Raw genomic sequence first — 12,908 nt, forward strand, 5'->3', positions numbered from 1 at the left:
CTGTAAAATGATCAGTAGCAGCCATTATCTCCACATCAATTCTGATGGGCTTTTTCTCCATATATATATATAAAAAAGGAATAAACTCGACAAACATTGAACATATACATCTGTGAACATATACATCTGTAAAATTAAACAAAATATCCTGAAGGAAAATATAAAGTAACTGCCCTGTTTTAGAGAACATTAAATTGTCATTGTTTTGTTTCTGTACAACAGTACTGTTAGTGCAACTTGGAACTGGGGGTTTGAGGCGGCGGGGGGTAGGGGGCAGGGAAGGTGGGGGGGGGGGGGGGGGGGGGGGGAGAGAAAGGAGACTCAGTTGATTCGAAGCATTCTTACAATGTAATAGCTCCCCCTCCTAAGGAAGATCAGTGGTTAATCCTCGACAATACTGATTTCCAAGTAATGTTTCACATTTCTCTACCCCTTCACCTTGTTCCCTCCTAAAGGCTGCAACACATTTATCACTGTCAATTTAGGTTCTGCATTGGAACCTTCATTAACTTGCCACTTCCAACTGTGACATAAGTGACTGTTGTGAATTATTCAATTGCCCAGTGGATACTCTTGATTTAAAAAAAATACACACAGGTAATACAACTTTCAATTTCAGGCCAGGGTTTCAATTCACAAATGTCTGTTCAAGCTAGGAAAAAAAATTAAACCAGCCTCAAGTGCTGTGGGCTCTCATTAACCAAGATGGCTGCACAGTTCCTGGCTCAAACAATTAAAAAAAAATCTTCACAGGAACACAAGCATGTTCAGCAAGCCAAGGAGTAGCTCCTCCCTCCCAACCACTACTGAACTATTAGAAGTTCAGGGCCTGGAATGAAACTGAGCACCAAACTGGATATTAACAATTTTTGCACCCATCAACAAGTGATTGGATACTGATATGGATGGTTACTGTGTGGCTCTTAAGTATACAACAAAAATAGAAAACAGAAGAAGTGTACCCTTCGACATTTTTTTTAAAAAAAAGTGCAAAATCAGGGGGAATAGGAATGACTAGATGGAAGTTAATCAGTTGAGGGAAGCCCTAATGACAGAAGTCTCAATGCCTTAATTTCAGGATTAAGCTGACAGCTTGTACAAGCTCTTACTTCGTCACACTCAATAATTCAGCCTCAACTCTGAAAACTCATACTTCAGATACAGCTTTTATGAGTTAAGATGATTAAGCTTGACCTTGTTAATACTTCAAATATGCACAGGATAATTTTGTCAATGGGCTTGAAACAGTGGTTTCTGAACAGCCAGCTCCCTATGCCTCAAAGTTTTCCGCAACATTCTAAGATCATCACTTTCAGAAATGCTAAAAGAAGCATTTCCAGCCTGGCCAGCCAAACATTTAACCAGAAACTTCAGTTTGGACAATTGAGGAAAAATGTCCACTCTGGTTTATTCTGGTGAGCAATGCTGTCACAGCAGAATACAACCACACTAGAAGGCTTTACATTGACACAAGTTTGATGTGTAATTTGTCCTGGGTTTGACAAGTTACTTCAAGCGAGTGAGGGGCAAGGGGGAAGAATGCTGCAAGCACTTGGGATCGACTTAAACTACACACTTGGCCAGAGGAAGAGTCAGGCAACATCATCCAATAGAAGTACAATATTGTCCCCTCCCCCCCACACTCATTAGCTAAATGCTGAGCATTTATTACAAAATAGATATTTACAAAAATAGTTTGAAAATATTTCAGCTACTGCTCACCAAAAGGGCAACTGAAAGGGTATCAGCACTTCTGTTATGGAATAAGGATGGGGGTGGGTGGGTGAGAAAGGAAACAGGAGGTAGGGAGTCAATAGGGAAAGCGATTGGGCAACTTCCACATAAGATCTCTGGAAAACACTGGTTGAAGCAAGCTCCAATTTCAGTGCATTTTCTCCTTCATTGGAAAATAAAGTCTCAACATGATACACAGGGAGAGAGGATTCAGCTGGGTGTTGAATGCAGTATTGAAATAGTTGACCACTATCTTTTTTAATACAGAGGTAGAATCATTCAGTAGTTGCCTAGTCTGAGGTGTGGATGTCCCTCTGCTCTGTTTCCAATACAATAGAACAGCAGAGGGCAGGCATTTCCTAAATCTTCAGCAGACCACACACGAGCTGTTCGTCACTCTACCCCACCCATGCCCTTCATCACATGTTGTAATGACTAAATGGGAAAAGGACAGTCTTGTTTATTTTTCATCCTGGCAAGAGTATAGAGAGCAGCCTTCCTGAGAAAAGCAGTTCCTTTTTCCTCTTCAAGTTCATCTGCTTCTCAAGCTGCCTTAATAAGCCTCACAGCGGCAAACAAAAATAGGGGCAGGGAGGGGTGCAGGAAAAAGGAGGAATAAACTGAGTTGGGGTCAGTATCTGAGCAACAGCAACAACATTGTAGTGGTCTAAATCCCAAGCCTAATGTCCTTTCAGTTCCATTATTTAGAAGCCTATGTAGACCGTGATGGGATACCCAGGCCAGGTCCTGTTCATCTGTAGTACAGTAGTGAACTGTCCAAACTTTCCACAGGATAGAGGGAGGCCTGCTCACTCTGGGATGTCAGTAATCTCCACAGGAACTATTGTCTGGCCCAGCCAGACCACACTTCCACTCTCTTCAGCCGACGCTAATTTTCCACCGTTACTTCTTTAACCGGATCATTTTGGATTTCAGGGCAGTGGGGGGCCATTCACCCCGGGGTGGTAGAAGGCACAGTTGCTCTCGTAGCGGCAACTGCCTTTCATCATGAAATGCCGGCACATAGGTCTGTTCGACATGTCTGTTGGGAGGGGGAGAGAGAAGACAAGATGGTTAAAAAGCATGCTTGATGCCAGTTCAGCCCAAAGGAGGAACAATCCAATCCTCCCCACTACCATTTTAAAACTACCTTTTTTCATGGTTTTGAAATTCTCACTCATTTCCCTCCCCACCACCCCGCCTCCCAATTACAGGCTAAGAATTTGTTTTTTTAAAATCCTTTCACACAACATTTGTTGCCCATCCCAATTGCTCTAGAGAAAGTGGTGTTAAGACAATGTGTTCCCAGCATCTGCCTTAGATACTTTTAGCCATGACTGACTACAGAGAACATTTGGTCAGCTGGAGCAATATTGAGAAAGATTATTTGTAGTTGGAGGGGCTTTGAACAGACAAAAGAGGGCAATTAACACATCAGTCCAGTACCCTGTAGGTTCTGCTCAAACACCAACTGTCATAGCTAACGGTGGAGGAGTTGTCATGGCAGTCGGAATTGGCCGACTCAGTAGCGCGTTGATTATACGTGTTCAAAGCCCCACTTTAAATTATGCATCGACAGGACATTTCCAAAGACAAAGGAAAATACAAGCTGACTGAACAACTTTCTGAATCACTCTCACATCTCCACCTGTGCGGACTCTTACTGGATTGCATTTTCACAACTGTTCTCTGATACTTCAATCTACAAACAGCCATTTTCCCTGTTAGCACAGACAATGAATGTGAGCAGGAAATTCAAATGTGGGGGTATCCACAGCCTGATCACATTTTCACCCAAATGCCCACATATAGCTGGAAATATTGGCTAATGACCAGCAGCAGGAACCCTGGCGACTTGATCACAGACAGGGGAAAGTGTGTGCCTATCTGTAAGCATTGGAGTAAGAATGCCACGCTGGCCCAGAGATCAAAGCTGGGGCTTTCCTGGTCTTTATACTGCAATTCCAAAAAGATGGATGAACACGACAATCACTAAACAACAAGGGGAGCTACAAACTGGCAGGTCGGCCGCTGACACACCATCTTCTTGAGCCTCTACAAATGTAACCAGTCATCACCCAAGATCAATACCAGGCTGCCACCTGGACACCTACCTCCACTGTGGTTGCCACCCATTCCATTGCCATGCCCGCCCCTTCCTCCCCCGTGGAGGTGGCCTCGCCCACTTCGGCCTCTGAAATTCTGGTCACCACTGCGCCCCCGACCGCGCTGGTAGGGTCCTCCACGCATGCCGTGCGGGTTGCCCCTCATGTTGTCGTTCGGCTGGTCCCAATAGCCATCTCTTTGATGAGGGGGGCCCATCATCCTTGGACCGCTAGGACCATGGGGAGCTGAATGGAAACAAAAAAAAAAAAGTCTTGCAGTTAGGCCCCTTCAACCAAGGTCCCCACTTAAATTAAAAATGGCATCTCCAAGAATGCACACAAAGAGAACTACGACTGTACCTGGGAAAGGTCCTCCTGGTGCCGCAGGACCACTTGGATGGAAGTGAGGCACGTTATTTTGGTTAGGAGGGAAGCCGTTCACTGCTGGTGGGGGGCCAGCCATTCGCTGACCTGTGGAGAGACAGAGAGAGAGGAGCAGACAGAGCATTAGTACACAAAAGTGGGAGGCACGCTCGTAATGAAAATTTGAAACAATGATCAGCTATATGAAGTCAAGCAAACTCCTCCTTAACAGCTATCAATACAGAAGTAAAAGGATTGACATAGGCACTAACAGGCCAAGAGGATCTGTACTGATATCCTGGAAGAACATCAGACCAGAATCAGTGGTCTTTCAGGTAAGAGTACAAGCAAAAACTCTGAAGTTGTTCAGGATAGAGTGGGAAGAAAATCCTCAAGTCTCTATAGAAGGATGAGCTGGATTCCTGTGGGAAACCTTCCCTGCTATATAAAATGGATGTCAGGTGATGATTAGGATCTGCTCTAAATGTTTCCCCCACAAATAAATAGTCTTCTGATAATGAATACTGGTCACTTGAGACAATGTGTCAGAAGACAACCAGACCGTAGAATCATTATCCAGTGTCTCCAGCTGATAAGCGCAATGTGATGGATTGGTGCCCCGGTGGTCGAATGCTTCTCATCAGTAACCCAGGCTCCACTGCTAGAAAATGCAGCATAGGGAGTTTCGAAGAGAAAACTAAGGGGTGATGGGTCTTTAAAGTGGTGAAAGGGTTCAATAATAAAGTAGACAGAGAAGACGTTGTAACGTTATCAAAATTAAGATAGTCACCAAAAAAATCCATTCTGCAATTCAGAAGAAACTTTTTGCGCAGAGTGTGGAACTCTCTGCCACACAGGGTGGTTCAGGCGAATTGCACAGATACACAACGAAAGGTTATATTGACAAGGCGAGATGGAGGGGTAGGAGATGCCTTGTGGAGAATAAACAGCAACATCCATTCCTCATGGGGTAAAGGCCCATGCAGCTCGCCTCTCCTGGGGCGCTACTGCTGCTCGAAGGGTTCAGGTCCCCCCGTGGCGAATAAAACTAATCTGGTAATCCTTTGAGTCAACTTGTGCTGTAAATGCTATGCATGGAAAGAGAGAAGATAAGCTTACTTTAATAATTTCCCAGTTTATTGAGTGAGTGAGAAGTTGTAGGAACCAGCTAACAGTAACTCAGCCTGTGATAAGCATTACTTAAGCGAGGTTAAGGCATAGATCAGCAATGCTCCACTTGATCAGCAGAACAGGCCTGAGGAGCTAAATGGCCTCTTTCTACACTGTCATAATTGAATTCACACAATTAGTACCCAGATGTTGAGTTCCTGCAAGTTACGGTACTGCTGTTAATTCAAACTCTTGGGCATTGATCAAGTATGTAATTTTGTTGTGGTTGTATTTGGCAAGAGAATAAAACCCCTCTTGTGCCAGCATTGGCTGCTCAGGGAAACCTGGCAGATCAAGAGGCAAAGTTCCTCAGAAGCCTTTGAAATTGTATTGACCAAAGGGAATACAGAGCATCCATCCAGCTTGGACAATGGAAATCCCACCTTTTGAGTACTGACTATTCTCAATCCAATAAACCCTCTTTCTAGCCTTTGAGAATCAAACTCCAAAGGCAGTGTCTTTACAAATAACAGCCACCCTCTGCCTCCTGTCCAAAGGCCAATTTATCTTTTGTGAGGGGAGACAATAAACGACATTGAACCACAGAAGGCAGCACAGGCAAGCCAATTTTTGTCCTTGTCCATCCACTTTCTAGCTGGAATCACTGGATAATTATCAGAAATGTAGGGTAATTTCTTCTTCTCTAACCTAGAGACAGCAATTTGAAAATCCCAAGGTCAGTTAACTCAGGAGACCAGGGACTGAATTCTGTGGCTCTGCAATACAGATGGTCCCCTGTTCTTCACATATTGAGCCAGCAGGGAAGCAAGGCATTGTTAAACTTAGCAGGACTTTTAATATCTATCACTATGCAGCAATCTTGAGGTCAGGAATACACATGGTTCATGGGCACAGATAGAGCAATTTTAAAAATGGGGTACCTGGAGGGACTTGGTTCTGTAGTGGTCCAAGCAGCTGTTTGATTTTATCAGAGAACTCTGGCTGTTTGACTAACTCCTCAATGGGTTTTTGATTGCTCTGAAATATACAAAGAGAGAAAATAGGTTAGCCCACAGGTCCAATCAGTAAACAACCACCTTTATTTAACATTATACAGTGCTTTGGGTCACAACATCTACTTCACAAAATAAGTTATTTTCCACACATACTAAGTCAAGAGCCATACTGAACCATTTGAATAGCCAAATGTGTAACTTTGATCGAGGGCTGATCAGGACATCAACTATTCTCAAAATGCCATGGAATACAACAACCCAAAAATCTGGATCACTGGTAATGCAGCACACCCTTAGTGCACTGGAATGTCAACTGGGAGGTAAGAGTTGGAGTAGGGGTTGAACGCATATCTTGTGACCCAGAGATGAGAATTTTACCAACTGAGCCAAGCCACTTGATCAGAACCAGTATCGAGTGCCACCTGAAGCATCAACTGTTAGACGATCAAGTCAAATATTGCAAGAAAGGAGCTAGATGAGTTCCAAAATGTGTAAAATAAGCTTAACTACTGTCCCAACTTACCATGAGGGAGGTGAGCAACTCCTGGACATTGATGCTGGGATTGGCATTTGATCCAGGTTGCTGGGTCTTCACCATGCCCATACTGCCCATCAGGTTGGCCAGAACTGGAGGCAGTTTGGAGCTTCCTGAACCATCTGGGGACTGGGAAGCAGCGACTGTTTGTAATGGCTCCTCGTAAGAAGGATCCTCTATGCCATTCTCCTGGGGAGATAAACAAATACCACATTGAAAGTTTTGCACTGATTCAACACAAATCCTCCCCTGCTCCATCACTCCACACATGAAGGTATGCACTCTTGCTGGGATACAGTTCCATGGGGTCCTGACTGTGCCTCACCCAAGCGAGCAGTCTTTATATTAACCTTTTATTTGACCAAAGTAAATCTGTTCCCGTTAGCTGATCATACAAGGATTCAAGGATATAAATTTACGATTTTAACCGAAATGTACGGGTGGGGGAAGATTTTTTTTTAAAAAAAATGCAGCAAGTGGGAATCAATCTACTGCCTACGAGGGTGGTGGAACCAGACGGAAATGGAAATTCGATAGGCACTTCAGGGAAATAAGCTTGCAGGGATATGGGGATAGAGCAAGGGAATTGCATTACTCTGTAGATAGCCAGCATGGACTCGATGGGCTGAATGGCCTCCTCCTGTGCCATAATGACTCTGATTCACTGGGTGGAGTGAGAGTATACAGGTGAACCAAATTCCATTTATACCCAGGCCTAGCTTCTTCCTCTATCTTTGGACAATTCTATAGAGTACCCGAGGTCAGCCTAACTCAGCAGGCTGAAATGGAACATGGCTTATATGGCTCTGTTTCTCAAGATTTTTAAATAAAAAATATGTAGACTGAAATAAACAATACTAAAACTGCTTGACAAATACTGCCTGCAAGGACAATGGGGAAAGAGCAAAAGGAAGTGCAGCACTAATTGGATAGCTCTATCAAAGAGGCAGCACAGATACGTGGACTGACTAGCTTCCCTCTGTACTATGAGTTAATTTAAGGCAATAAATACAAGGTTAGAAAGAAAAAGCATAAGGTTCACATCTTTTGTAGTTTGAAATTCTCCCACTACGTTAGACGACAAAAGGAAGCAACTTTCCCCAGCTGCTTTAACTGAACCAGGGTCCAGAGGCGACTTACATCATCCAATGGAATGATCTTGGGTGGAATTGTTTCATAAGACTCTGCATCAGGTTCGTGGGGGCTCTCTGGAACACTGAGAATTCAAACACAAGCAGAATGTCAGCAAGGAAAAGCACAGGCACATTAGGTAAATAAACAAAGAGAATACATTTTTAAAAACTAACATCATGGTTAAGTATGTCTGAATGACCAACCTCAAGCATGAACTTGCATTTTACTTCTGTAAAAGTGGACAGGCTAATTAACTAATGAGGTTAAATATGCACAGTACTGTGTGTTTAGGTTCCAACTACCTATTTTGGAGAAACAAGATGACATCTACACTAGCACACAGTACTCTAAGCACTTCAGGTGTTTGCTGTTGCCACACACCATACCAGATGCAAGTTTCTTTTGCTCTTCATGTAGAGAGTAAATTTACTCTCATGGTACCAGGGACAAGGGCCTTAGGTATTGTGGAGTCACTTAGAGTTAAGGAGAAATTCAACAGAGATGTTCAAAAGCATAAAGGGCTTTGACAGATAAGGAGCTATTGTTTCCATTGGTAGGAGGAGCAGTAACCAGAGGGCACAGATTCAAGGTAATTGGCAAAATAAAAAAACAACAGAGGGAGAAGTGAAGAAATTTAAATGTAGCTAGTTATCACGATCTGGTTTGCACTGCTTAGGAATAAAAGGGTGGGGCGGAAGCAGATTCAATGAAACTTGCTAAAAGGAATGGGACAAACACATAGGGGAAAGATCTGCACAGCTACGTGGGGAAAATACTGGCGGAGTGGGACTAATTGGACAGCTCCTTCAAAAAGCTGGCATAGGCACAATCGGCACCCTTCTGTTCCATACGATTGGGCTAGTTTGAACACCTCAAATGTGCTCCTACCAAATACCAGGAGTCCAACATGGGGTTGGAAGCACAGCATTTAGTACGAAATCCAGGACACATTTCAAAATAAATATACTAAAGTTCAAACTACCTGCTTATTGGTCACATACATTTGTTCCTGTTCCTAACCTACAAAGCCTTATTTTCCTTCACCGTGGTACTGGCTTCCTCGCTTTCCCTCACTTCCCACCACATTCCATTTATGAATGTGCTGACCCATGTTGTCATAGGTCTGGGAGATAGGTCAAGCAATCTTTGTCCACGGGGGAGCCTGACCTACTTAAGTCCAGGCTTCCACCTACGTGGTTTGTGCTTTTACATCACAATTGCAACTTCTGTTCCAGAAGTAGCTGCTGCCAATCATTGCTATTAATTGACTTTGGTTTGTCTGCTGCCCCATGAAGTGCCCTCACACTCATCCACACTAAGCTCCACTTTTCACTAATCAATAGAATAAAAGGCGTTGGGGAGGAGGAAAGGGGTTACACAGTAAGAACATACCAGTCTTTGGAAAGAAAGATTTCCTGTAAGATTCCTTTTTCTCGCTCCTCCTGAATATATTTCTCCTGACTGTTACTCCCCCTCTCTGCTAGCTGTGGACCTAAATCGATTAAAACGGGACATGTCCAAGGGATCTTTTCCTCCATCGTGTCATGGCTCAACCTGCGAGCAGTCTCAAACGCCTGCCGATCCATCATCATTTCCCGCTTGGCAGCTTCACCAAAGTCTTTGATCTTGTTGACGTTAACTGAAAGGAAAATTTTAAGTCATGAACAAAGGAAAAAAATGTCAACCTGACCAAAACAGAGTATGACAGAAAAATACTATTCAACTCAATCAAACATAATCAATCCATTTAACTCCATTTAAAATGGGGAAAAAGCAAAGAGCAAAATGGAACTCTTGATTCAAATCCAAGCTAGAATGGGCAAACTGAACTCAAGACTGATACCAAGCAAGGAAGCACTTCCTCAAAAGGTGATTCAATACAAGCAGAGGTCTTGGATTGGGGAAATGAAAAGCAAAGATTCAAGTTATATCAGTTAGTGGTTGAGGTGGAACCCTAGGGGGAAGGAAGATTGGAGTGGTGAATTAGATGGGCCAATCTTTATGAATCTGAAAGGGAGTGAGGGGAGAAAGCAGCAGCAAATCAAATGACGAGTTTAAATGAACAGGGCTCGAGTGTCAATCCAGGTCCTCAGTCCATAGGTAGAAGAAAACTAACTTTAAAACAGCCCCCACTGCAGAATATACCTCAGACTGATACAGTAACACTAAGGAAATGTTACATACTTAAGCTGGAACTGATTGACAGTCAGATAAAAGAGTTACTATTTTAAGAGAAAGGAGCCCCAGCACCCACTCCTAGTTGCAAGCACTTGTCTCACCTCTCTCCGTTTCATCCAACTCAAAATAGAAGTATTCTCGCAGCTTGGATTCTTCGCGCCACGACACAGTCTTTCTTTTCTTTCCCTTTCTCGTCAGCTTGGATGCTTCAGGCGCTGCCTCAGGGGGAGAGGGTTCAGCCACTGTCACTGCAGTATCCTCTTCAACAGCTAGGAGTTAGAGGAGAAATACTTCTATGTTACCCAGATTGGCAACAGGCATCTGCTCGCTCACAGCAATCATTAAACAGCAATTTGAACTCCTCTGTTGCAGATGTGGGAGACATCTGAAGAACGGGTCTTGGGAACAGAGCAAAAATACCACTTCTACATAACTTTCCCTCTACCCCTGCTCTCACATAAATGTTCAAAGAGACAGTGCAGCAAGAGCATCGGAGGAAAGAAAGTGAACAGATATACTGAGGTGTCACTGTTCCTAACCTAAATGCAGTGTGAATAATGTCAACAGTCGCAACTTACATCTAAAACCAGGCTCAAAATTAGGAATCAATACAAGATAGTCACTAATAAATTCAGTAAAGGATTCAAGAGAATCTTCTTTACCCAGAAAGTGGAGCTCACTGCCACAGGGTGTGATTGAGAAAAATTGCATAGATGCCTTCAAGGGGAAGCTAGACAAGTACACAAGAAAGGAGGTGAAAGATATACAGTCAGATGGGAGAAAACTCAGGCAGAGTATGAACACCAGCATGGACCAGTTGGGTTTGTGCTGTAAATCCTATATAACATCTCGATGTTAAAGGTTTCCTTATGGGGTAACAAACGCAATGAAAATAAGATCTGCTCCTCCTGCTCTCATTGGATGGCAGCAAAGGCATAGACACAAATGCCAGAGGGGCTCAGTGCTGCCAGAAGTGCAAAGATACAGAAAGTAGAGCTCACAGTTGAGACTTGAAGTGCTATACAGTTTACCAACAGGACCATCAACCAACTTATCTAAAAGATTGCAACCACTATGATTGGACTTACTCATTTCCACAGGCTCAGACACCTCTTCCAATGGCACAGGTGTACCAGGTCTCTCCACTTCCATGGGCTCAGCGACAGCAACTTCTGGAGAAGCAGGCTTAGTGCTGGTCTGTTCAGGGCTGGCTTTTTGATCAAAAGGATTGGACTGAGGGAAAGGGGAAATTTAAAAAGAAAACAGAGGGTCAGAGAGAAGATTTTAGAATGTAAAGGGATAACATTCACATCAATTGATTACATAACTGCTCCAACTGGACCAGAGTCAAGGTCGATAATGAAGATACCTGCATGTGTCTATATCAATACACAATCCCATCTGGGATGCAATCAACATCTTTCTTCTAGCACTATTCTGGTGCACTCACTGCTTGAAAAGCCCACAGGTTAGATTATTGTTTTTTTTCTCTCCAAAGGAGGAACAGAAAAAGACCAACAGTTTCAACAAGCCTTTAATGACCCATCAACCAGACCTATACACCACATCTCTCCCCTCCCAGGAAATCTCATCCAAATCCCTCTTAACACCACTTTACACTATGCTCCCGTTAACTCACTATGCTTCCATTAACTCGGTCTTTCATTTTTATCCTTTTGATTAACAATGGTGCAACTGAATTTTCTTACTAACTTCATCTGTGTGCTCCGATACTCTAAATCTTTATCTGTGAATAAGCTGTCTCGTACAATTGTAAGCTTACAGCTGTGCAAGTTTAATTTCACAATCTTGAGCTTCAATTAGCTCACACCTAAACACCTCTTTTTGAATAGAAGTGGCCAACTTCCTCTACAACAATGGCTTACAAAAATAATTTGCGAGACAAGTGACTTACAACCTTGCTGCACCCACTCCCACAAACAGAACTTTTCCACAGAACTTCATTCCAGAAAAAGCACCAGACTTCAAGACAATTTTAGAAGCTCAATAAAACTGGCCTTTCTTCATTTGGCAGGCTATTTCTCATAGCACACCAATATCCAAAAAAAAACCCACATGAAATTAAAAAAGTGAATTTTAGTAATGATTTCTGAAAAAGTTCTGCATAAAAATATTTAGAAATTTATTTATAAACTTCCCCCGTCCAGATCAAAAAGCTGTTTCCTGCTAGCACATCCAAGAGCTTTTTTTCAAACCAATGACCCATGCAGCCTGAATGAAATCTCCATTCTTCATTAGTTCAAGCATAAGACAAGCAACAGCATGCACACTCATGTCTTAGTACCTTGACACTGGTTGGGGATGTAATCTTCTTCTTCTTCTTGATTTTTAGTCCATGTACTGGGGCAGAATTGAGCGCCTCCAGAAAACCAGTGCTTTCAATAGCTGCAGAAACCAGAGAAAAATTGTCAGGATATGGCCAAACCACCAACAGAAGCAAACATGCTTTCCTCAACAAGATGATCTAGAGTCCAACTCTCACCAAACACTTCTGAGCAAATGCAACCCTTTGTGCTTTCATGTTTTACTGGGACTTCTCAACCATCAGCCCCCATGCGCAGAGATGGGGAGAAGAGAGGAACAAGAGAAGTTAGCCAAAGGTCACTTTCTTGTGCACATCACTGCCAGCACATGGAGGGAGGACGTGATCACAGGAGGACATGGTCACAAGGAGGCCACTGAGCTGTCACCCAAGCTCAAACATGATTCAGA

General features: G+C 43.2%; 1 protein-coding gene across 5 annotated transcripts in view; it reads right to left on the reverse strand.

Moving 5' to 3' along the window:
- Positions 1 to 303: 303 nt before the first annotated feature.
- ppp1r10 (protein phosphatase 1, regulatory subunit 10) overlaps positions 304 to 12,908 on the reverse strand; it is a 29,601-nt gene continuing 16,996 nt past the window's right edge. For all 5 annotated transcript variants that reach the window (XM_041212721.1, XM_041212725.1, XM_041212722.1 and 2 more), the window contains 10 exons: positions 12,481 to 12,581; positions 11,264 to 11,408; positions 10,277 to 10,444; positions 9,390 to 9,636; positions 8,004 to 8,079; positions 6,852 to 7,052; positions 6,254 to 6,350; positions 4,200 to 4,310; positions 3,849 to 4,085; positions 304 to 2,776 (listed from right to left, as the gene is read on the reverse strand). In XM_041212721.1, the coding sequence (XP_041068655.1) occupies positions 2,667 to 2,776; positions 3,849 to 4,085; positions 4,200 to 4,310; positions 6,254 to 6,350; positions 6,852 to 7,052; positions 8,004 to 8,079; positions 9,390 to 9,636; positions 10,277 to 10,444; positions 11,264 to 11,408; positions 12,481 to 12,581 (1,493 nt within the window). In that variant the 3' untranslated portion in view covers positions 304 to 2,666. The remainder of the gene's footprint in view (positions 2,777 to 3,848; positions 4,086 to 4,199; positions 4,311 to 6,253; positions 6,351 to 6,851; positions 7,053 to 8,003; positions 8,080 to 9,389; positions 9,637 to 10,276; positions 10,445 to 11,263; positions 11,409 to 12,480; positions 12,582 to 12,908) is intronic.

Source organism: Carcharodon carcharias, chromosome 19 (assembly GCF_017639515.1).
Source record: "Carcharodon carcharias isolate sCarCar2 chromosome 19, sCarCar2.pri, whole genome shotgun sequence".
Lineage (NCBI taxonomy): Eukaryota > Metazoa > Chordata > Chondrichthyes > Lamniformes > Lamnidae > Carcharodon > Carcharodon carcharias.